Source organism: Arachis hypogaea, chromosome 18 (genome assembly GCF_003086295.3).
Source record: "Arachis hypogaea cultivar Tifrunner chromosome 18, arahy.Tifrunner.gnm2.J5K5, whole genome shotgun sequence".
Taxonomy (NCBI): Eukaryota; Viridiplantae; Streptophyta; class Magnoliopsida; order Fabales; family Fabaceae; genus Arachis; species Arachis hypogaea.
In genome coordinates, this window is record NC_092053.1 from 3,887,783 (window position 1) to 3,910,203 (window position 22,421).

The 22,421-nt window shown below is 29.0% G+C and overlaps 2 protein-coding genes across 4 annotated transcripts; one reads left to right on the plus strand and one right to left on the minus strand.

The window, feature by feature from the left end:
* Window positions 1-1,177: 1,177 nt before the first annotated feature.
* LOC112771434 (uncharacterized) lies at window positions 1,178-1,918 on the minus strand. Its single transcript, XM_025816187.3, has one exon. It carries the CDS (start codon window positions 1,762-1,764, stop codon window positions 1,534-1,536), a length of 231 nt encoding a protein of 76 aa, XP_025671972.1. The 5' UTR covers window positions 1,765-1,918; the 3' UTR covers window positions 1,178-1,533.
* Window positions 1,919-11,114: 9,196 nt separating this feature from the next.
* Window positions 11,115-15,733, plus strand: LOC112772941 (DNA repair protein RAD51 homolog 2). 3 transcript variants are annotated; one of them, XM_025817965.2, is made up of 13 exons: window positions 11,115-11,346; window positions 11,562-11,675; window positions 11,777-11,929; window positions 12,536-12,639; window positions 12,733-12,796; window positions 12,909-12,964; window positions 13,491-13,571; window positions 13,699-13,758; window positions 13,871-13,962; window positions 14,034-14,153; window positions 14,792-14,935; window positions 15,315-15,343; window positions 15,432-15,733. In XM_025817965.2, exons 1-13 carry the CDS (start codon window positions 11,263-11,265, stop codon window positions 15,432-15,434), a joined length of 1,104 nt encoding a protein of 367 aa, XP_025673750.1. In that variant the 5' UTR covers window positions 11,115-11,262; the 3' UTR covers window positions 15,435-15,733. The 3 variants fall into 3 exon arrangements, with proteins under 3 accessions (XP_025673750.1, XP_025673751.1, XP_072081635.1); XM_025817966.2 differs by having other exon boundaries at window positions 14,867-14,935; XM_072225534.1 differs by having other exon boundaries at window positions 13,882-13,916.
* The last annotated feature ends 6,688 nt before the right edge of the window (window positions 15,734-22,421 follow it).

Genomic DNA, 22,421 nt, shown 5'->3' on the forward strand with positions numbered 1-22,421 from the left:
CGGTATAGACAATGGCAGCAAAGAATTGTCGGTGTTGACAATGGAAGCTGAAGATGTGTGACTATTTCAATCAAGGTGGAGATTGTTAGGATTTGGTTGAATTAGTCCCACATTGCTTAGGATAGCAAATGGAGTGGGTGGCCTAGGCTATAAATATGAGGCTAAGTTCTCCATTTGTTTTTGCACCAGTCAGAAACACTTTAAGCTTGTATCTGATTTTTCTTTTCCTCTGTACTCTTTGATTAGAGAGTGTTGTGAGGTGTAGTTAGATATTTGCTTTGAAAGAGTGTGGGTGTACTGGGGTGCCGGTGAGAGAAAGAAGTCTATGTGTTGTAACAATTTTCACATAGTGATATTCTCTGGTTGTCATTTGACAACGGCCGTGGTTTTTTCTCCGGTAATTGGAGTTTCCACGTTAAATTCTTGTGTTGTGATTGTGTCTATTTTATTTCTCTGTCAAAGGTGTTTTCTCAAGGGGGAATTGTGTCTTATTCCCAACAATTTATGCATGAAGATAATGAATTCGTCGTGGTCGGACTCTATTATGGATTTCTGAGCACATTCTCCATAGGACCCTCTTATCTCTTCCTTCTTCGAGCTCGGATTATGCAAGAAGGGACCAAGAAAAAACTATCAACAACAGCTGGATTTATTACGGGACAGTTCATCATGTTCATATCGATCTATTATGCACCTTTGTATCATATATATATATATATATATATATATATATATATATATTTTTTTTTAAATTCTAAATTTCAACCTACTATAAAAAAATAAAGGACTAAAATTTAAGATTTTTAAAATTAATATATATAATAAAAATATTTTAGTTATTTTCTATAATAAGATATTATAGTTATTTTTTATAAAAAGTAATATTAATTTAGACTAGTTCAAAATTTAATTCACAATTTTTCGATCAAATAAATTTGTCTAATCTAATTCTGACAAAAATAACACAATTTAATCGATTATATGTGTTAAATTTTAATTATAAAAAACATCTTTATAAAAAGACATTTTCAACGTTTTTATCTAAGTGCGTGGCTCCCAATAAGATATATCATACCTTCTTTCTTAAATTTTCCAAATAAATTTGAAGATCACACTACTGTTGATGTATATCCAAAATTGATCACAACAGCCAGATTATTAGAATAAAGAACCAACAAAAATAATTTATCCTTTTGGATCATATAACAACACAAACTGTAGTAGTACATATTTCATATACAAGGTAAAACACATATATGATAACGTTAAACCTTAAAGGGAAGAAAAGGGGTTACAACAAGGGTCCTAAAGATAATATAGAAGATGCCAGGTCCTCGATCTATTTCTAAAATATGTGAAGACAGACTAAACTAGCAGAGTTCCGGCAAGACCTACTGTTTATATAAAAACTTAACAAGACCATTAATTTATAAAATAAAAGAGAAAACCAAATAAAAGTGTGGTTTGCTCAACCAGCAAAAACATTGGTATAAAGCACAGGTATATGTAGAATGAGATGTTGTAATAGTGGTCTTAGGAGACATCGTCGTTGTTGCCCTCAGAATTGTAGGCACTTGGTGGTGGGGTAGAAGTAGAGGAAGAAGATGGTGAGGTGCCACCGTTTCCAATCACGTTTCGAAGCGATTCCCCCACCTTGGACACCGTGGACACCACGGAGCTCGCTAAGCCGTTAAATATTTCGGCTTTGATTTGCCCTCTTTTTGGGGGGAAGCTTGATCTCTTCTTTTCAGGTGTACTTGCCATTTTAATTATTTCTTATAGATCTCACCAAACAATATTTGGTGTAAAATAATTTTTAAGAGGAGTATGTGATACAAATTTGAAGATACAGAAAATAAGGAAGATGGAAGGGAAGAGGGTGGGAATAAGCGAGGAAGAGGGTCGGAAGAGAAATGGTAGGGATATTTATCTGCATATATTATATTTTTTTATTTATTGAATGAGAGAAAATTAGGGGGTTAAACGTGAAAGTGACACACATACACATACACATTATTTTATATATTTTTTCTTATGAGTACGTGGTGAGGTTAAGGTAATTCCTTTCACTTTTTCATGTACACTTTAATTTCTCTTTTTCAATTAATTATAAAGATGTCAATATCATGTTACATAAGGATATATCTAAACAACAATCATGGTTAAGTTTTTGATGATATATATTTAGTACTGTTTAAATAGGATAAATTATTATGAATTTATGATAGACCAAGTAGATGAGGTTAAAACTGGAATTAGAGAGTGTCGCGTGATGCCTCATGTCAAGATATGGGAGTATGTTTTATTTTAATTTGTTGCATTATAATGGCTAATTAAGATAGATGAATTAATTCTAATTTCTAGAAGAACTAAGCGACTTTCCTAGTAGTAAAATATTCATAAATTAATTCTCAAATATACTAATAAGAATATGAAAAAGTCTCAAAAGTCAATATTTTTGTTAAAAATTTAAAATTTAGTCAGAATTATAAAAAAATATATAATTTTATATTATTAAATGTAATTTTATATTATTAAAATATTAATAATAATTAATCAATTATTATAAATCATAAAATATACTAGTCTTCTAGTACTACTGTTTCCTAATAACTAATAAGCCAAGCTTGGCAGCTTCTTTAGAGTTACGAAGTAAGCACCACTTAGCTTCTTTAATTTGCGACTAAGTTCAAACAATGGAGAAACTGCCGCAATTCTAACTTTTACCCTTGTTATTTAATTTAGAAACCACAACCTTGAAAGCTTATGTGGAATATATGTTTCCAGCATCAAGTAAACAAGCAAATATGTAGATACTAATAATACGAAGGGTTTTGCTCATTAGTGATGATGATGTGAAATAATTAAAAGTGTTTATTGAACAAGTAAGATGTACTTTTACTTGTCTTTTGAACTGTAAAAACGTAAAGATACAGTGTTGTGGTTTGGTTTTGATTGGTTTGAATAAAAAATTCGCTTGATTTAAATACTAAATTTATTTGTGATAGCAGTTTAAATTGGATGATTTAAAAAAAAAACTAATTCGATCTAATTTTAAGCAGTTTATATTGGATTAAATTTGCGGTTTTGTAAATTAGAAAAAGTTAAATATATATAATAAGTCTCAACATCACATTTTAAATAATCAACAATGATATAACAAATTTTAACAATATCTTAAAAAGTCAATAATAACATAATAACAAAAATAAAATTATAGGTTAGTTAAAATAAATAAATAAATTATATTTTGAACACAAAATATTTATTAAATAATTATAATACATGAATAATATAAAAATGTATAACAAATTGAACATATTATAACTTATAAGTATAATTATAAATATAATAATAAAGTAATAATATTATAACACATTATGCGGTTTAGATTGGATTAGATCGGATTATGAAAAATAAATCCAAAATCCGATCCGATCCAACAGTTTACAAAAATAGAATCCAATCAAATCCGAATTAGTATAATTTTAATTAATTTTTTATTTGAATTAAATTGAATGCGATTTAATTTAAATTGGTTTATATTTGAACACTTCTATTGAGGATGGTAGATATATTTTTCTTCTTTTAGTTTTCTTTTAAATTTCTTTTATCAAGTGTTCTCATAAATAATACATACCACATAAGATTATCATAGACATGTTGTACTATAGTTTACTCTTAATTAACAATAAATAAATAAACAAAACATGTTTGTCATTGATAATTTTAAATGTGTATTTAATTTAACCTATTTTCTAGTCATAATTATTAGATGTTTCAGTTAAATCTTCAAATTATAACAGTTTCTAGCGGTTGAGCACTATGATTAAATACTTTCCTTCAAATTAATGAGTTCACTAATGTAATGAACCATAATTAATTAATTAGTAGTTTAATCCGGCAAGATGCACAACATTTATATATCAGAGTCTTCACTCTATCTTTTTACTTTTTTACTGGTATCCTACTTGGTGTTTATTAACTAGCATTATTAAATCGATAAAAAAAAATTTTTTAATAAAAAATTAATTTTTTTATTTTTTAGTATATTTAACAAATTTCTAATAATAAAAAATAAAAGCACTAGAAAAAAATATCTATTTTGAGAAGCTACAATTTACATGTTTTTTTTAAAAAATATATTTTTCACATAATAAATAAATAAACAAAAAAATACTTTTATCTTATAAATAATACTACACGTCCAAATTTTTCTATTAACCAAATTCAACCAAGTTGGTTTAACATAACAAAAATCAGTTATGGTTAGCATTATTCTAAATTTTATTGTTTAGTTTCGTTGGACTTGGTTCATAAAAAAAATTTGGATATATAATATTACTTTTATATATATTTGAAAACTATAAATTCTAATCCTATGATGGCAGAAAAGTAAAGGGTTAGAATTTAGAATTCTCAAAATTAATATATATATATATATATATATATATATAATAGGAGTATTTTAGTCATTTTATATAATAAAGATATTATAGTCTTTTTTTATAAAAAAAATATTAATTTAGATCAGTTCAAGATTTGATTCACTATTTTTTCGATCAAATTAATTTGTTTGACCTAATTTTAACAAAAATAACACGGTTTAATCGATTATATGTGTTAAATTTTAATTAATAGAAAATATCTTTAAAAAAAGACGTTTTAGTCGTCTTTATCTGAGTGACTCCGTTCAAAAAAATTCAGCAGATACATGTATTAACTTGATACTTTTTGAGAACTCAGCTGATACATGTGTTAATCTGATACCTTAGTCTTGCACGAGTATAGTTAATAAGTCACCATAGTTTATAAAAAAAAAAATTGGTAGAAACTTAAAATTTGGAAAATAGTAATATATCAACCGCAACACAAGGAGTAATTCCAAAATAGTATTGCACAGGTGTTATTAAGTAGTCACAATAGTTTATGCAAAAGAATAAAAACAAAAACTCTGAAGATTGACAGAAGCTCAAAACTTAAAAAATAGTAGCATATAAACTACAGATTTGTAAATCTGCAAATACAAGTAGTAACTCTAAGATAAATAGTCTTGCACGGGTGTCATTGATTAGTCACAATAGTTTATGTAAAAAAAAAACTCTTATATAAACTGCAAATTCGCAACACAAGTTGTAACTCTAAGATAGTCTTACATGAGTGTTATCAATTAGTCACAATGGTTTATGCAAAAGAACAAAAAACAAAAATTCTGAAAATTGATAGGAATAGCATATAAATCCCAAATCTACAAAGCAAATAGTAACTTCGAGATAGTGTGATTGCCTTATGGTGGTATATATGATTTGGTGGTTGAAACATAAAAAAGTATATTCAAATTTTTTAAAAGTTTTAATTTTTTGTTTGATCATCTTTTCTTATGAACGTAAATATAAATTTGTACTCAAATTCATGATTTACCATAAGCAAAAAATATGACTTTTGTTTTCATTAATTAACGTTCAATCATTAAACTTTAAAAATTTATTTTCTTCCTACTAATTTTATCATTTTTATTATTTATTGTTTTATATTTTTTTAATTTGATATTGTACATTTTTATAATTATAATTCTTGTGTATTATATTTATTATTATTATTATATTTTTTATAATATGATTTATTAATTTTATTAGATAGAATAAATTAAATAAAAAATTAATCATAAATAACAATAATAGTAAAAAATTACAGCGTATTAAAAAAAATACTAAAAATACTCAAACAAATTATTATATAAAAAAATACTAAGAAAATATAAAAAAAATTAACCATGCATCAAAAGATAACATTATAATTTAATCTCATATTTTTTTTAGTAATTATTTATCTAAAAATTATTTTAATTATTATTATTATTTAGATAATATTTATTTTATTAAAATTAATTTTAATATAAAATTAATATTATAAAATTATGATAATTCAAACTCTAATGTACCAAATAACTAACAAACTAAATACACACTAATATGAAATGCTTTAGCAAAAAAATATTTTACAATGGAGCATAATAAAATGTATTAACTCTCTACAATATATTTAGTGTAACTGTATAAGTGTCATTTTAACCTTTTTAGATATATTAAATTTTTTATATTTAAATAAATAAATACATTAAAACTTTGAGAGCATTTTTTTTCCTTTAAAATTGTCTATTTTGATGACTTTAATCGTTGAGATTATCCAATCTGATAACTAATGAATCACAAGAGATTTTAAATTTTTCAGTGGAATAAAATTTTGAAAAAATTGGACTGATACATGTTAATTTTGTTTTCTACACATGTCACTAATTAGTCATAGTGGTTTAAACAAAAGAATAAGAAATAAAAACTCTAATAAATTACAAAAGATTGAGTATTTTGATGAAATACAATTAAAAAAAAACTCAATAAAAACTCTAATAATTTAATAAATTATAAAAGACTTTGAATTTTTCAGTAGAATACAGATGGACTGACACGTGTTAACTTAGTTTTGTACTCTAGTCACTTCAGTCATAGTAGTTTATACACAAGAATAAAAAATAAAAGTTCTAATGAATTACAAAAGACTTTAAATTTTTCAGTGAAATATAGATGGATTGACACGTGTTAACTTTATTTTATACACGTGTCACTAGTTAGTGATAGTGGTTAACACTCAGTGTTGTACTCGTGTCACTTCGGTCATAGTAGTTTATACACAAGAATAAAAAATAAAAGCTCTAATGAATTACAAAAGACTTTAAATTTTTCAGTAAAGTATAGATGGATTGACACGTGTTAACTTAATTTTATACACGTGTCACTAGTTAGTGATAGTGGTTTATGTAAAGGAATAAAAAATAAAAACTATGATGATCTAATAAATTATAAAAGACTGAATTTTTTGGTGAAATACAGTTCAGAAAATTGGACTGATATGTGTTAATTTAATTTTGTACAGGTGTCATTAATTATTTTTAAAAACAAAAATTTGGATCTAATAAATGATAAAAAGACTTTGAACTTTTTAGTAGAATATAATTTTAAGAGAATTTGACTAACACATGTATCAACTTAGTGTCATTAATTAGTTGTAATAGTTTAGGCAAAAGAACAAAAACAAAAACTCTATCTAATGAATCACAACCAGCTTTTAACTTTTCCCTAGAATGCAATTTTGAAAAAACTCAATACATGTGTTAACTCAATTTTCCGTAGAAGCTCTGAATATTGAACTAGCAATTTAGAAAACAATAGCATATATTTTGAGTTAAGTGGATTACAGCTTCTTATTTTTTGGTAGTCCTTTTCATTTGCGTCCATATATTAAAAATCCGTAAATGGTTGTCTTCAAAAATGTCATTTAATTTTGGTGGGTTTGTTAGTTTTGATTTGTTTCTGATCTCTAGTTATTATAATTTAATTGAAAAAAATATATCAATTAATTTGTTTGCCGTAATTAAAATTAGTTTAGTATAAAAATATATATTAGAATAAGCTAAAATTATTTTTGAATGTGAGTTTAATAATCAAATTGATATCTTATATATTATTTTTTAAAGGTTAATTTAATTATGTGCTGATATATTTACTCTAATGATGTTGCGAGCAGTGAAGATGTTAGCAATGGAATTTGACAATCCCATCTGCTTGATGAGCTTGTTCGCCATCTTTGATCTTTCGCTCCTTCACTCTCTCTGCCTCTCTCTGCTCCTTCCCGCCAAAACCACAAGCCTCTTTTCCGGCGGCAAAAACTGAAAATCAAATATTTCGCCACTGCTGCCTGCGATGGATAAATGAGAAAAAAAAGAGGGTTCACTAATATATATTATTTTTAAAAAATATATATTAGCGAATAGTCTAATAGCATAGATTTTTTATTCGATAAATTTTTAATTAATTTAATTATAAAAATTTAAATTTAAAATATTATTAAAAATATTATTTAAAAAAATAATAAATCAATTTGTCTCACAAAAATAAATAAATATTAAAGATTTTTAAAATAATAAAAATTAATTAAAAATTAAAATATTCGATTTAAAATTTGTTAGAATTAATTTAGGTGTTTGTTCTAACAGTTTAAAAAATGTCACCATATTTTATTTTTAGATAATATTTATATAATCTGGAATTTATCTTTCTTTGGGTCACTTGAAATTCAAACTTCTTTTTGTGTTATAGAAATTCAAACTTTATTTATATAGGCTGTAGGTCTGTAACATTAGTTTTTTTTTATTTATTTTATTTTATCGGAAGAAACTTTATCCTTAAATCTTTTTTCCCTTCGATCTTCGGGTATTGATTTTTACATTTTGTCTATATATGAACCTGCTAGATATAGTAGTTATTTACTTCTTTTTGGAATCGTAATAGGTTTTCCTTGTTTTTATTTTTTAGTTCAGCCTTCAAGCTCTCATTGGTTAATTAGTAGGCAACCCTCTAATTTATTTTTCTGAAACTATGACCGATTCCAACTGTCCACTCTCTAGGGAGTAAATTCGCAATCTTCCTCACAATAGTTCCAGGTGCTTAGTAATAATGCCCGTATTTTTGAGAAGTTCAACCACGAAGTTGGAGTTAGGTTTTAGGATAATTTTTTCGATATCTAATTCTCATGTTGTTTTTGGGCCATAAAAAGACGCTCTATAGTTATATTTACTCTCATACGAATATTATGAGGTTAGTTCAATTATAGACAATACAAGTTCTTTTTTATGTTTTTTTTTTTTTTGTGAGTAGTTCTTTTTCATGTTATCATTGCTTTTGTCACTCTCTCTTTTGGATTTAGAATTGTTTGATATTTTATTTGACCCAGAGAAAACAGTAATTTTTTTTTTCCTTAAAGTATCTTCTATTTCAATAGATTAAAGATCAATTGTGGATAAAACAGTATAATTTTTTTTAGTCAAGTGAATTGGACAACCCCAATCATAGACATAAACAGTATAATTTAGAAGTAGAATATTGATGAATTACAACATGTAATAGTTCTTTTGTTTTTAATTATTTGGTATATATTTTTGAACATATATTTTGTTTTTGGACACACCAATGGGACTAAGTCCAAAGAAATTACAAACTGTAATATTGGATATCATCACCATCATGACAATAACGTACCCAAACCTTTTTCTTTGTTGGGCCTTGGCCCTTCCATGTACCAAAAGGCATTAGGACCTCCTGCATAACATTCTAATCCTTAGAACTAATGTCAGTGTTTATTTATGGATTGGCTCATTTGAATATTTTTGTTGTTGTTGTTCATGACAACACCAACTGGATGCTGTGCGCGGTGTTTATGTGAAATTGTGAATAAAGTCATATAAACCACAAAGTATTAACTCCAAGATAGTGTGATTGCCTTAGTGTTGTGAGTTACAAGGATTATATACTAATGTTTTAATCTGAAATATTTCACTATTGAGCATAGTAAGGTATATTGGCTCTCCACAATATGTTTAGTATAAGTATCATTTTAATATTTTGAGATATATTAAAATTTTTATATGTTTAAATAAATAAATACATTAAAATTGTAAGAGTAGTTCTCTCTTTAAAATCGTCAATTTTTTTATAACTTTAATTTTTGAGATTATCTAATTTAAAAATTAATAAATTACAAATGACCAAACTTTTTAGTAGAGTACAATTTCAGGAGAACTCAGACTAACATATCTGTTAACTTGATAACTTGGTCTTGCACAGATGTTATTAATTAGTCACAATAGTTGATGCAAAAGAACAAAAATTCTAAAGATTGGTGTCATGAGGAACAACAACAAAAATATTCAAATGAGCCAATCCATAAATAAACACATTGACATAAGTTCTAAGGATTAGAAACGTTTTGCAGGAGGTCCTAACCCCTTTTTATACACGGAAGGGCCAAGGCCCAACAAAGAAAAAGGTGTGGATACGTTATCGTCATGATGTTGATGATATCCAATAACCAATATTACAGTTTGTAATTTCTTTGGACTTTGTCCCATTGGTGTGTCCAAAAACAAAATATATGTTCAAAAATATATACCAAATAATTAAAAACAAAAGAACTATTACATGTTGATGTTGTAATTCACCAATATTCTACTTCTAAGTTATACTGTTTTATCCGCAATAAAGAATTAGAAGATATTTTAAGAAAAAAAAAATTACTGCTTTCTATGGGTCAAATAAAATATCAAACAATTCTAAATCCAAAAGAGAGGATGACAAAAAAGCAATGATTACATGAAAAAGAACTACTCACCCCAAAAAAAAAAAAAAAAAAAAACACGAAAAAGAACGTGTATTGTCTATAATTAAACTAGCCTCATAATATTCGTATGAGAGTAAAAATAACTATAGAGCATCTTTTATGGCCTAAAAACATGAGAATTAGATTTCGGGAAAATTATTCTAAAAACTAACTCCAACTTCGTGGTTGAACTTCTAAAAAATCCGGACATTATTACTAAGCACCTGAAACTATTGTGAGGAAGATTGCAGATTTACTCACCAGAGAGTGGAAAGTTGGAATCGGTCATACTTTCAGAAAAATAAATAGAGGGTTGACTTCTTAACCAATGAGAGCTTGAAAGAAAAACCTATTACGATTCCAAAAATAAATAAATAACTACTATATCTACGAGGTTCATATATAGACAAAATGTAAAAATCAATACCCGAAGATCGAAGGAAAAAAATATTTTAAGGGTAAAGTTTCTTCCGATCGAAAAGACAAAAAAAAAACTTTATAATATTACAGACCTACGGCCTATATAGATAGCAAAGTTTGAATTTCCATAACAAAAAAAGAAGTTTGAATTTCAAGACCTAAAAAATGATAAATTTCAGATTTTATACATATTATCAAAAAATAAAATATGGTGACATTTTTTAAACCGTTAAAAACTTAAAATATGAACAAACACCTAAATTAATTCTAACAAATTTTAAATCGAATATTTTAATTTTTAATTAATTTTTATTATTTTAAAAATCTTTAATATTTATTTATTTTTGTGAGATAAATTGATTTATTTTTTTTAAATAATATTTTTAATAATCTTTTAAATTTAAATTTTTATAATAAAATTAATAAAAAATTTATCGAATAAAAAATCTATGCTATTAGACTATTCGCTAATATATATATTTTTTAAAAATAATATATATTAGTGAACCCTCTTTTTTGTTCTCATTTATCCATGGCAGGCAGCAGTGGCGAAATATTTGATTTTCAGTTTTTGCGGCCGGAAAAGAGGCTTGTGGTTTTGGCGGGAAGGAGCAGAGAGTGAAGGAGTGAAAGATGGCGAACAAGCTCATCAAGCAGATGGGATTGCCAAATTCCATTGCTAACATCTTCACTGCTCGCAACATCATCACCGCCAAGGTTCTCTCTCTCTCTCTCTCTCTCTCTCTCTCTCTCTCTCTCTCTCTCTCTCTCTTCAGATTCTGTTTTCGTAGAACAACTAATTTACATCATTCTTTAGTTCTGTTAGCTTCAAGCTCTTTCGGTTCCCCTTCACTAGAATCGAGGTCCTCCATTTCCTATTCTCCGTTATTATTATTAATTAAATAAGTAACTAATTAATAAATAAATTGCAGGATGCATTGTCTCTGACTGAATTTGAGTTGATGGAACAATTGGACGTTGGGATGGCAGAAGTAAAATCTGCAATGGCACATATCAGTGAAGTTGTTTGTCCGCCTTGTCAAACTGTACTCCTAGCTGCTCATTTTCCCTTTAGATTTCTTTTTTAATAATTATTTTACACGAATTTTTCTTCAATTTGTTGAAAAACTGGTGGATATTGTGTTAGGCATTGCTTCTGATGGAGCAGCGAGTGCGCGATGAGAGATCGGCCGGTCATCTTCCAACTCGTTTGAGAGGATTAGATGAGGCCTTGTGTGGCGGCATACCCTTTGGTGTTGTGACAGAGTTGGTTGGTCCTGCTGGAATTGGCAAAACGCAGGTACATTATTAGGGTTTCTAGGGCTTAATTATTTGTTTGTTTACCTGCTTTATCAATGTCAGGATATCCATATCCATAAGTGACTTCATTAGTGTGTATGAATTTATTTATTCTAAATTGTCATTGTTGGATCGGCCAAGACTTTTGTACCAAAAGAAAGAGCTTTCCAGAGTGAGACATGTTTGTTTGCCAAGCTAGGTTATAGCTAATCAGTTAGTTATGAACATATAACTTATATACTGTATAAAAACATAAATACAATCATACAACTCTCTGCATAGTTGTGATTTACCATTATACAGCTCAATTCAATCATTGCCTCAACTCCCACTATCTGTTTAGCTCCTTTCTGTAGCACTTGTACAAGTTGACTGAAGTTTTGTCCATTGGAAATGCTTTCATCATATGAAAGAGCACCTGCATTATATTATAATCTGGTGCCTATTCTAAGTTATAAGAAAAGATGTGTATCGCATGTCCTTTGTTATATTCTTGGGGTTATGCATATGGATATGGGCATCTACATGCTTTCAGCAATTCCACCGGCTTGTAAAAGTATTGTTTTTCCAGTTATTGTTAATCGGATGGGTGAATTTTTATTTGCAGTTTTGCTTGAAGCTCTCCCTGCTGGCATCTTTGCCGGAAAATTGTGGAGGCTTAGATGGGCGTGTCATATATATTGATGTTGAATCCAAATTTAGTTCAACAAGGTATTTGAAGCACATGAGCTCTGTCTAGCTGCCCTGAATCATATGAATAAAATGCAGAATTCTTTATCTGTGAATTTCATTGTTTTTTTCCAGGTTGATACAGATTGGAATAGAGAATTTTCCTGAAATATTTCTCAAGAAAGGAATGGCACAGGAGGTATGCTGGTTATTTCTTTCTCTTTTTCTTATCTGGACTACGTTTTCATCCCAATTGAACTTGATAATCTCTATGAGCCTGATGAAAATTATCTTTGCTTGAGTTATTGCAGATGGCTGGTAGAATCGTTATTCTGCGTCCCACATCACTTTCTGAGTTCACTGAGAGGTGTGAATTTCCTTAAGACTTTAGCAAGGATGTTCAATTTTAGGTGCCGGAGTAGTGAATTTAAAGAAAAGAAACATACTGATGATTGTTCATGTACAAAGAAACCTGTGTAGTCTTAAAGAGATTATGCAATAGTTTGGAGAAGACTGAACAGTAGAGGAAGGTCACGATGACATAACAAATACAAAGCTCTCATTAAGGACAAAAAACAAAGAAATTTAGACAGGGTTTGTGCATCTAAGTAGTTTTACTATTAGCTTAGACCTCGTTCAGAAGGGTCTGGTGTTCATGATTAACCTTCACGGAAGACTGAAAATTCCTCTGATCATTCTGATTGGTCCGTTCATGATTGCACAACAAGGCTTAGTGATCATGAACACACAATCAAAAGGATCAAAGGTGAAAGCCTGATACCGTGTGGGTTGATCCACAATATTATTTTTTAGTTATTTTGCAAATTGGTCTGCCATATCTTATTGCTCCTGTTAAATTGTTTATGTACTGTGTGATGTGTTGATGCTACCAGTTTGCACCATGTCCAAGTATCACTCCTCCAGAAACAAGTGAAGTTGCTCATCATTGATAGCATGGCTGCCCTTGTTTTAGGGTGAGACTGACTTTTGGACAATAATGTGAACAATGGAATCAAATATTCTCATCAAAATTTTAAGTATATAGTGTTCTCCTCTTCATGGATGTCTCATGCATAGAAATTGGTTGGTTTTTCTATCCAGTGAGCATGATTGTGGAGCTTCTAGACAACAAGCATTGGGTTGGCATGTTTCTTTTATCAAGTAAGAACCATGAACCAATACGATCTTTCTTGTTACATGTATGATATTATTCTGAAGAGAGATTGTAATGCAATAATTCCTCTGAGGCTGTACTGATTATGCATGTCTCTAGGTCACTTGCAGAATTTTCACGAATTCCAATAGTAGTGACAAATCAAGTAAGATCTCAAATTGGTGATGAACCTCTTACGTTTTCCTTTCAAGGTATGATGGACAAACTATCTTTTGGAGACTTTCAACTCCTATATTGACATATAACTATCCCTTCTAAGCAGTACGAAGCCACTCTATAAAAAAAGAAGATCGTGCTGCATATGATTCTCATCTTGTTGCTGCTCTGGGCATTAACTGGGCTCATGCTGTGACCATCCGTCTTGTACTTGAGGCCAGATCAGGTTGGCTGTGTTTTTGTAGATGTGCTCACTTGATTTTCGAAAGCATTTTTCTGTAACAAATGCATGTAGATGGCTCCTCAGCATGAATCAAATTATTGGGATATGAGTAGGGATAATAAGTTCAAGTTATGGTTATGACTTCCAGATCAATATTCCAACTTTCAAGCATCTATTGTATATTTTTTTATTTGATGACTTACAATTTCCTATTATTTTAGCCAAAAGAGGAAGAAGTAAGAAATCAATACTGGTTTGTAATCTGCCCTTCTGTTTGTAAAAGAAGAATTTTGTGCATGAATGTTCATTGAATGTCTCTATACTCAGTTAAAATTCTCATAAGTTTTGGCTAGAAACTTCACACGTGATTTGAACTTGAAAATTACAAAGGTCTGATAAACTTTTAGCAATTAGATGAAAAGGGCAATGAGAGATAGGATTGGAGTACAAGATAACTATATCTTACTCAAAAGTCTGAATGACTGTGATGCATAGCACTAACCTTACTAACACAATATAACCTGGCTCAAGAAACACATGATCGATAATATTCTAACAAAATATGTCAGTCACCATTTGAATATTGCAATATGTGATTGTTGTCATACAAATTTAAATTCTAGAAGCTCATTTTCTTGCAGGTCAAAGATTTATCAAGTTAGCAAAATCTCCGATTTCTCCTCCTTTGGCTTTCCCTTTTAACATAACTTCATCAGGGTTGGTTCTTCTGGATGATGATGGGATAGAGATGAAAGGATCAGAAATAAACACTATCCACTGCCAAGGTTTGTCATTGAGCTTCCTATTAATCTGTTAGGCCCTGCTGAATTCATTTTAAGTGAGTAAAAAATATGAAGTGGAAGTGTGGAACTCAAAAATAAGCTTTATTCCCATGAAAAAAGTTTTCTCGTTCTGGAGGAAGTTTTACATGGATTGATGTGCTGAACATGATGTCTAAATTGTCTCCCTGCATGTAAATAAGATATAGTCATAGGTCAAAGCATTGCTGAAGTTAGTTTTCTCAAGATTCTAATAATTATGCTGAGTATTGCAATTTTTAAGTTACACTTTTTCCCTAGGATTTAAGTTCTCCTTTATCTGCTTTAATTGATTAAATCTCAAATAATTACTTACCAAAATTCAAATTTTCATGCAAATATGCAGGCCAAAAAGCTTTGTTCAATTCTGAATGGGTAAGGTTCCAAATGATCAGTCGGTTGTATCTTAGTGTATGTCATGTCACTTGATTTAGTTATACCTATATCCTTCTTCATTTTTCAGTGAATGTAGACTAGTTGCCTTAACCTGCTCAATTAATCCCTTTCTCCAAGACATTACAAGGTTAGTTTTATTTTTATTTGTTTTTTGTGTTAATTTACAAGGTTTAATTGATATAAAATTCTTGCTTGTGGTGTATATATTATCGACTACTCTTTCATACTTGAGGTTATTTTAGTTCATGTTTTTGGTTTGTTTAATTGGGGTGGATAAGTGAAATTTATCTTATAGCATTTCGAAATATTTGGAGTTCGTTTTAATTGATAATTTCTAAGAAATGCAACGCAACAAGTTTAATGACTTCAGTTATCAATCTTGGCTCTGCTGAAATCGGATATTGTAGATTTTTATTCTTTACTTAGATTTAGACATGGTTAGTTTTATACTTTTCACAAAGGAATTTGTGATAAACTGACCATCAATGCAACCTTAGGGAATAGGTCTTATAAAATACTGAAAACGTGATTAGATGATTAACCTGTCAAGTTAACTAGGACTAATAACTTAGGTATCATGTTTAAGTGTGGCTCGCCAAGAAAAAAGAATGGTTGACTTCTTAGATTGCTCGCAGAAACTCTGCTTTTATATAAAGCTGCAAGTAGCATATTCAATGCACCATAATATATAGTTGCTAATGAAGACATGTATATGAAGTTGGTCAAACGTTTCAGACTTATATCGCAATTCTTAAAAGTGATCATTCTAGATTTCTAATATTGTAGCACAGGATATCAAACTTTGAGTTTTACCGAACAAATTTTTATTAAAATATTAAGCTTATGAGTTTACTTTACTCATATTTGAGTTTTTACGCAAGTTAATTCGATTTGAAAAGCTAAGATGATGAACTCGTAAGAATTCAAACTCAGATTATAAACTTGCAAGAAGTTACCTGTCAAGAATTTGGTAATCATGTTAGAAATCAATTTCTTGCTCAATGGAATCAAATTATTTTTAAACATAAAATATGGACTTTCAACAAGTCTAGTTCTAAAGTATCTGCCATAAATTTATTTCTTGTAAAAAAAAATGAATCCTTTTTATAACAGTCTATATATTATTTAGCATAGTCTATACATCGAGTAAATTGAAAATATCCAAACCCAAGATTTAGTTAGGGGATATTAAAATGGAGTGAAATTGAACAGAAGAAATATTTGTATTGGAAAAAATGTATAAAGTAGAAAATGGTTATGGATATTCAGCTGTAGAAGATGATAAAGGGATTTTAAATGAAAATAACCCACAAGTTTATAAAAATTGGTAAAACAGCTTTACTTTTTCTGAATACCATGGTCCATGGCATTTAGCATATGGATTGTTATTATTGCGATTGTTTCCCTATATGTTAGCTAATAGCTATATGGCGTAATGTGTGTGCTTTTTGATGTGTAGGAGTCACTAATCGTTAATAAAGTAGGATTCTGTTTTTTACTTCATTACTCAGGTTTCAATATTGAATTGTTAAAAAATTGTTAACATTATCTTTCTTGATATATATTATGATTTTAATCAAAATTCATTTCCTTTATTTTCAAACTACTTCATACTCATATACTAAATTATAAATTCAATAGACCTCAACTTAAGCTCTTAACTTACAATTCTTTTTGGGTATTACTGGAAATTCAATATAAAAGTTTTTCCTTTTTTTATTGGATTAAACATGCTAAATTTAAAATATTCAAAAATGCATTGTTCTGATGTTTCATTTTTATTCTCAATATCTTCATTGCACAAATACAAATAATTACTGTTGTAATTACTTCTTAGTCAGAACCTATAATGTATTAGATACGGTCATACGGATACCCTCAAACATGTTAGTGCTACTTTCTATCCATCTTAATGTTACCATTTCAGCTAGTATTTAAGTTTTCGATTTCGATTTCGATTCAGAACTGGATATATGCATGATCCAGGATAATATAGTATTTACCCACCTTTCAGTCACCATTAGTGCTAGCATTTTGCCATTTGGGCAATAGATTATTATTTATTAAGATCAATTGCCATCTGATTTAAGACTGCTAGGTATCAAGTTCCCAAATACACAATCCTAGGGGAAATACCAATATAGTAGTAGTAAACTAGAAGGTGCAGCACGTGATTCTCGATTAGATCAAAGGTCCATATCTACCCTGTACATTGATCTTTGATATCTTAGGAATCGCATATGAATCACGATGCAACTTTTTAAGACTATCTAGTTTGATTCAGAAATTTTAACAAGAATATCTTGGCATGCACTCCATCCAGATTCAGCTTACAAGTAGCTTTTCTTTTCCTAAAGAACCGAGGAAAGGAACGTTTTCAATCTTAATAACACTAAAATATTTGGGACATAGTTTCTTGTCCACGGATAAAGAGGACAATATAGAATACTACCTAGTAGCTTTGGTTTCTTAATCGAGAGAAAGTGTTTGTGACAACAAGCCAAAGATTCCACTCAATTTTTATTTTTTGCTTCTTGTTATCCGTATAATATAATCACATGATTTCATTTAGACAAATTGGGTGTCCCTTAATAATTTATATGCTCCTATGTCGGTTGCAAAATGTGAATCATGTACCACGCAAAACGACCTGACTTGGTCAGAATTAAAAAAATAGTACAATGATCTCCGAAATAAACATCAGTATAATTAATCTATAGTACTGATGACTCTGCGCTGATGGTTGGGCTGCTTTTGTTTATTTATAAACGTGGCATCTTAATCTCCTCGAAATATTATGTTCTTAAATAGTTTAAAGGGAATACAACCTTGTTCAAATCTCATTATAATATTACTAGTGGCATCACATCCAGTGCCCATGATCAACATTTTAATACTTCTTTATTTCCTCGCCTGATGACGCTTTCTTTAGTTAATTTCGTACTTTGTTAGTTGCCAACGTTTGGTGCATTTCACTTGGCCAGGTTCGTAGAAATACCCCTGCTGCTGAACTTTTTTTGTTTCCCACTTAGCATTTCCCACTTCCTTAAATAACAGAAATCGATGTTTTACTTCCGGTCATTTCTGTTTTATTTAGTTCAACATAAAGTCTTACTACCCTTAAGTAGTTTATAGGTCTACCTAGGAACTAAGGATAGAGGAAAAAGAAAAAGAAACACTTTTCTAAATTATTTTTCCTGTTACTTTAGATTTATTCCAACAGAATTACAGAGGATAGACATTTCGTTGAGGTGTGTATTGTGTGTTTGGGTTGGCCAAATTTTAGACACAACACGCATCGGATATTTCTTCAATGTGTATATCTTGTGTCTAATTTATGTTTTTAATAAAATGTAAAAATACCTTTTTAAACACGGTTGATCAAATCCATATATAATATTGTGTCATTGTGTTTAACTTTATTTTTGTTATATACTTTTTAAATAAGTTTAAAAATAGTATGTATATAATAAAAATATTTTTTAAAAATAAGTTTATACTCTAATATCAATAAAATTTTAAGATATTATATATACCTACAATTATGTTAGATGTATATCAAAATTTAGTTATTAAATCAGCTTCTTGTATATAATATATATTGAAATAAAAAAATATACAATAAAAATAAATTAAATAATACATATACTCATAGTGAATTAGTGACTGATTTTTCATGTATATATAGCATTTTTATATTATCCATTTGTTCAGTGTCTGTGTTTTATAGTCTAAGAGACTTAAAATCAGAACTTAATTGCGAATGATGTTTACTAAACGATCTTCGTTTAGTTTGTCATTTAATCATATCAAACTTTTTTTTAAGATAATGTCGATTGATTGAGTGACGGACAAACTCATTTTCTTATTTAGATTGAGATTAAACATCGAAAATAAGAAAAAGAAATTTATTCTAAAAAAGACAGTCGCAAATTTTAGACTGGTAGGCATAAGTTTTCGTGTCAAAATTTGTTTCTTCTTAGGTTTTATATAACCCAACACCGCCTGATAGCTACATGAATGGCCTGAATCATGCTAGATTGACAATTTAATATAGCTCCAAATGAGGAATGACCCAACTCCCAAGCTTTGTCAAATTTTGAAGTCTCTTTTGTGCCTTCGTTTGTTTAGTAACATTTCATGAGGCAACAGAATTATAATGGCCATGCCTCCTGTAGTCCTGTGGGCTGTAGTATACCACCAGGTTCATTTGAACAGCTCTGGTGAAAAAAAAAAAAAACACGTGTTCAATCTGATGGATGAAGCATTCAGAACATAACTGCTATTCAATTCAAAGTATAGTGTCATGTCATAATTTGATAAATATCTTTAGTAATTTTCAATTGCATTAATAAGGACTCATAACGAATTAACGATTAACAACACAACTACTTTTTGGGTTTTGCTCTCCATGATGCTAGTTAAGCAATAAGCACTCTAGAGGAAAGAATTTTGTCTTAATCTTTCACTGTATTTAATGGATTGAAAACTTAAGGGTTTTTTTTTTTTTCTTCTGAACCAGAAATGAGAGCTGGAGATTTGCTGTATTCAGTCACTAAGTTTTTTTACTTTCGTGTCGCGTCGAGTTTAGCATTTTAACTTTGAACATCTTTGCTCAATTAAAAGATCTCAATAATTATCTGTTTTTTTTTTTGTTTTTTTTACATTTTCAAATTTAACGTTCTAATTTGTGCCTACATAAATTTATACTCGCGTATTGCAGTACTGATCAAACAAAAGAAGTCATTAGTCTTTGACAAGTGATTGAAGAATTTTATTTTATCAGTTTTAAATTCAGGTTCACGGAAAAAATCATGTGCTGAAGCCTTGTTTGTCTCACGAAAACATTAAAAAGCGTCCTATCTTCTTCGGTAATGTAACAATATTTTTTTAGAATAAAAAACTCTTTATAATTGAACTGATTTTTTGAATTAATTGATCGAAATTTGACGTAATAGAAAAATAAAAATATAAAAATGAAGATCTTTTTTAAATGATCATGTTCCGAGTCTCCAATATTTTTTTATACTCCCCCCCCCCCCCCTCTTCTCTCTCCTATCAACTGCACCTGTTCTAGTTTGTAGTTGGATAGAATAATTAAAACAATATTATGAGTTGGCAGCTTGTGTATGGTGTTAGGTTCACCCAAATAATGATATTTATGAGAAAAAAAAAATTAAGAATCAATTACAATATAAGTCAACTTTCTTTTATTTCTAATTTTAAAATTCAAAAAATTAGAATAGTGAGAGTTTTTTTTTTCCTAAACAAACATGTTTTTTAATTAGTTAGCTAAAGTTGGCTTCATCCTTAATTAGTTTTTTGGTAAAACCGTATTTATGAAGGTCAGCAATCAGCACTCAGCAGCCTAGTTGTCACGTGCATTGAAAAGCATTAATACAATTCTATTAGAATACTGTTTCAAATTTGTTGGCAAATCTTAAAAATAAACATTGTTAGCTTTGTTAATTTTTGGTTTTAAGGAATCATAAGTGAGAGTCAAATAGTTTATTTATTCTTTTCTAATCTAGTTTAGGAAGATCATCATTGCCTAATAAAGGATTTATTCTTGACCAACAGTAAAAGGGGAGATCTCAATTCATACAATAGCTTTCATTGTAGTAGTTTGGCCATCTTAATCATCCATGAGTATTTGGTTTCCTTTCTTTTTTTCACCAAAATAAAATTATGAGGTATCTTTTGAGTTTTGTGATTTGTCCCCCATAAAAGAGAAATTGGGGGTCACTTATCAGTAGTGTAAATTTGATAAAATTGACAATCCCATGATAATAACAATAACAAAAGGTGGGTTAACGTTGTGAGAGTCGAGACTCGAGATCCTCAAAATCCTTGAAATTTTATTGTGTGTCCAAATCCAAAGAAAATAATGCCAGGTGTCCTTTCCTTTTATTGGTATGTTGACACTGACTGCGCCTTATCTTCACCTCTCTAACTTTGCACGGCACAACTGGAATCAATCAATCAATTATTATTATAATACAAGGCACATAAACAACATGATTCTTAGACCAATAATTGGGGTTAAGGAGAGGGGCCAAAAAAATAAAATATTCAAATAATACGGAAGTACTACCCTACTTCCTATGAGAGAGAGAATAAAATAATAGTAATGATTATAACTAAAATAATGGCAGAAATGGAAAAGTTTGACAAAACGACGAGATAAGATGTTGAAGTAAGCTTTTCCATGAATGGAGAAGAAGCATCCACGTCTCCCCTATAGCTCAAACCTCGTACATCTTGCCGACAAGGTACACATCCAAAAGCAAGCCCAAACCTAATACACATGTCTAGGATTACTCAATTCATAAACTTAATCCTTATTTCTTAAAAAAATGAAAATTATTCATTTTTCCAAACCATAATAGTAGTTGTATTCTTGCACGTTTTGCCGAGTCCATTATTTTATATTCGTCGAGAATTCGAGATGGTAACGCCTTCTTGCCAATTGCCATAATAAAATATGCAAATTTACTTTTTGATAACCACAAAATTAGTAAATATCTTTCACATTGTACATTTAAATAATCAATGCTTATTAACTAAAATTTGATTTAGACGGTATGTTAATATTATTACTAAATTTTTTAATAAGATTTAAAGTTTAATATATTTTTTGTATATTTATTAAAATAAAATACTTAAATTTTTTTTACTAATAATTTTGAAAAGATAGGATATATATTAGTTAAATTCTATTAATTATTACGACTCTTTGAAACATAGTAATGTTAATTTTTTTAGAAATGGACAAACATAATCTGTTATTTACTGTTCTAAATAGACTGAATTTTTTTTAGCGTAGAGATAAGAAATTTGAGGGTTAAATTTTATAATAAAATTTTATGAGTATACAAATTTAACTTTTAGATTTGTGATTTTAAAATAATAAAAAATTATAAACACAAATCTGACAAACTAACTTATTAGGAGGGTACCCTGCAACAAAGGGATGTGGTTTTAATTTGGTGGACTAATCCAGCTCCGAATACCTAAATTTATCTTCTTGTCTTGGAGTTACATGATTATATAGATA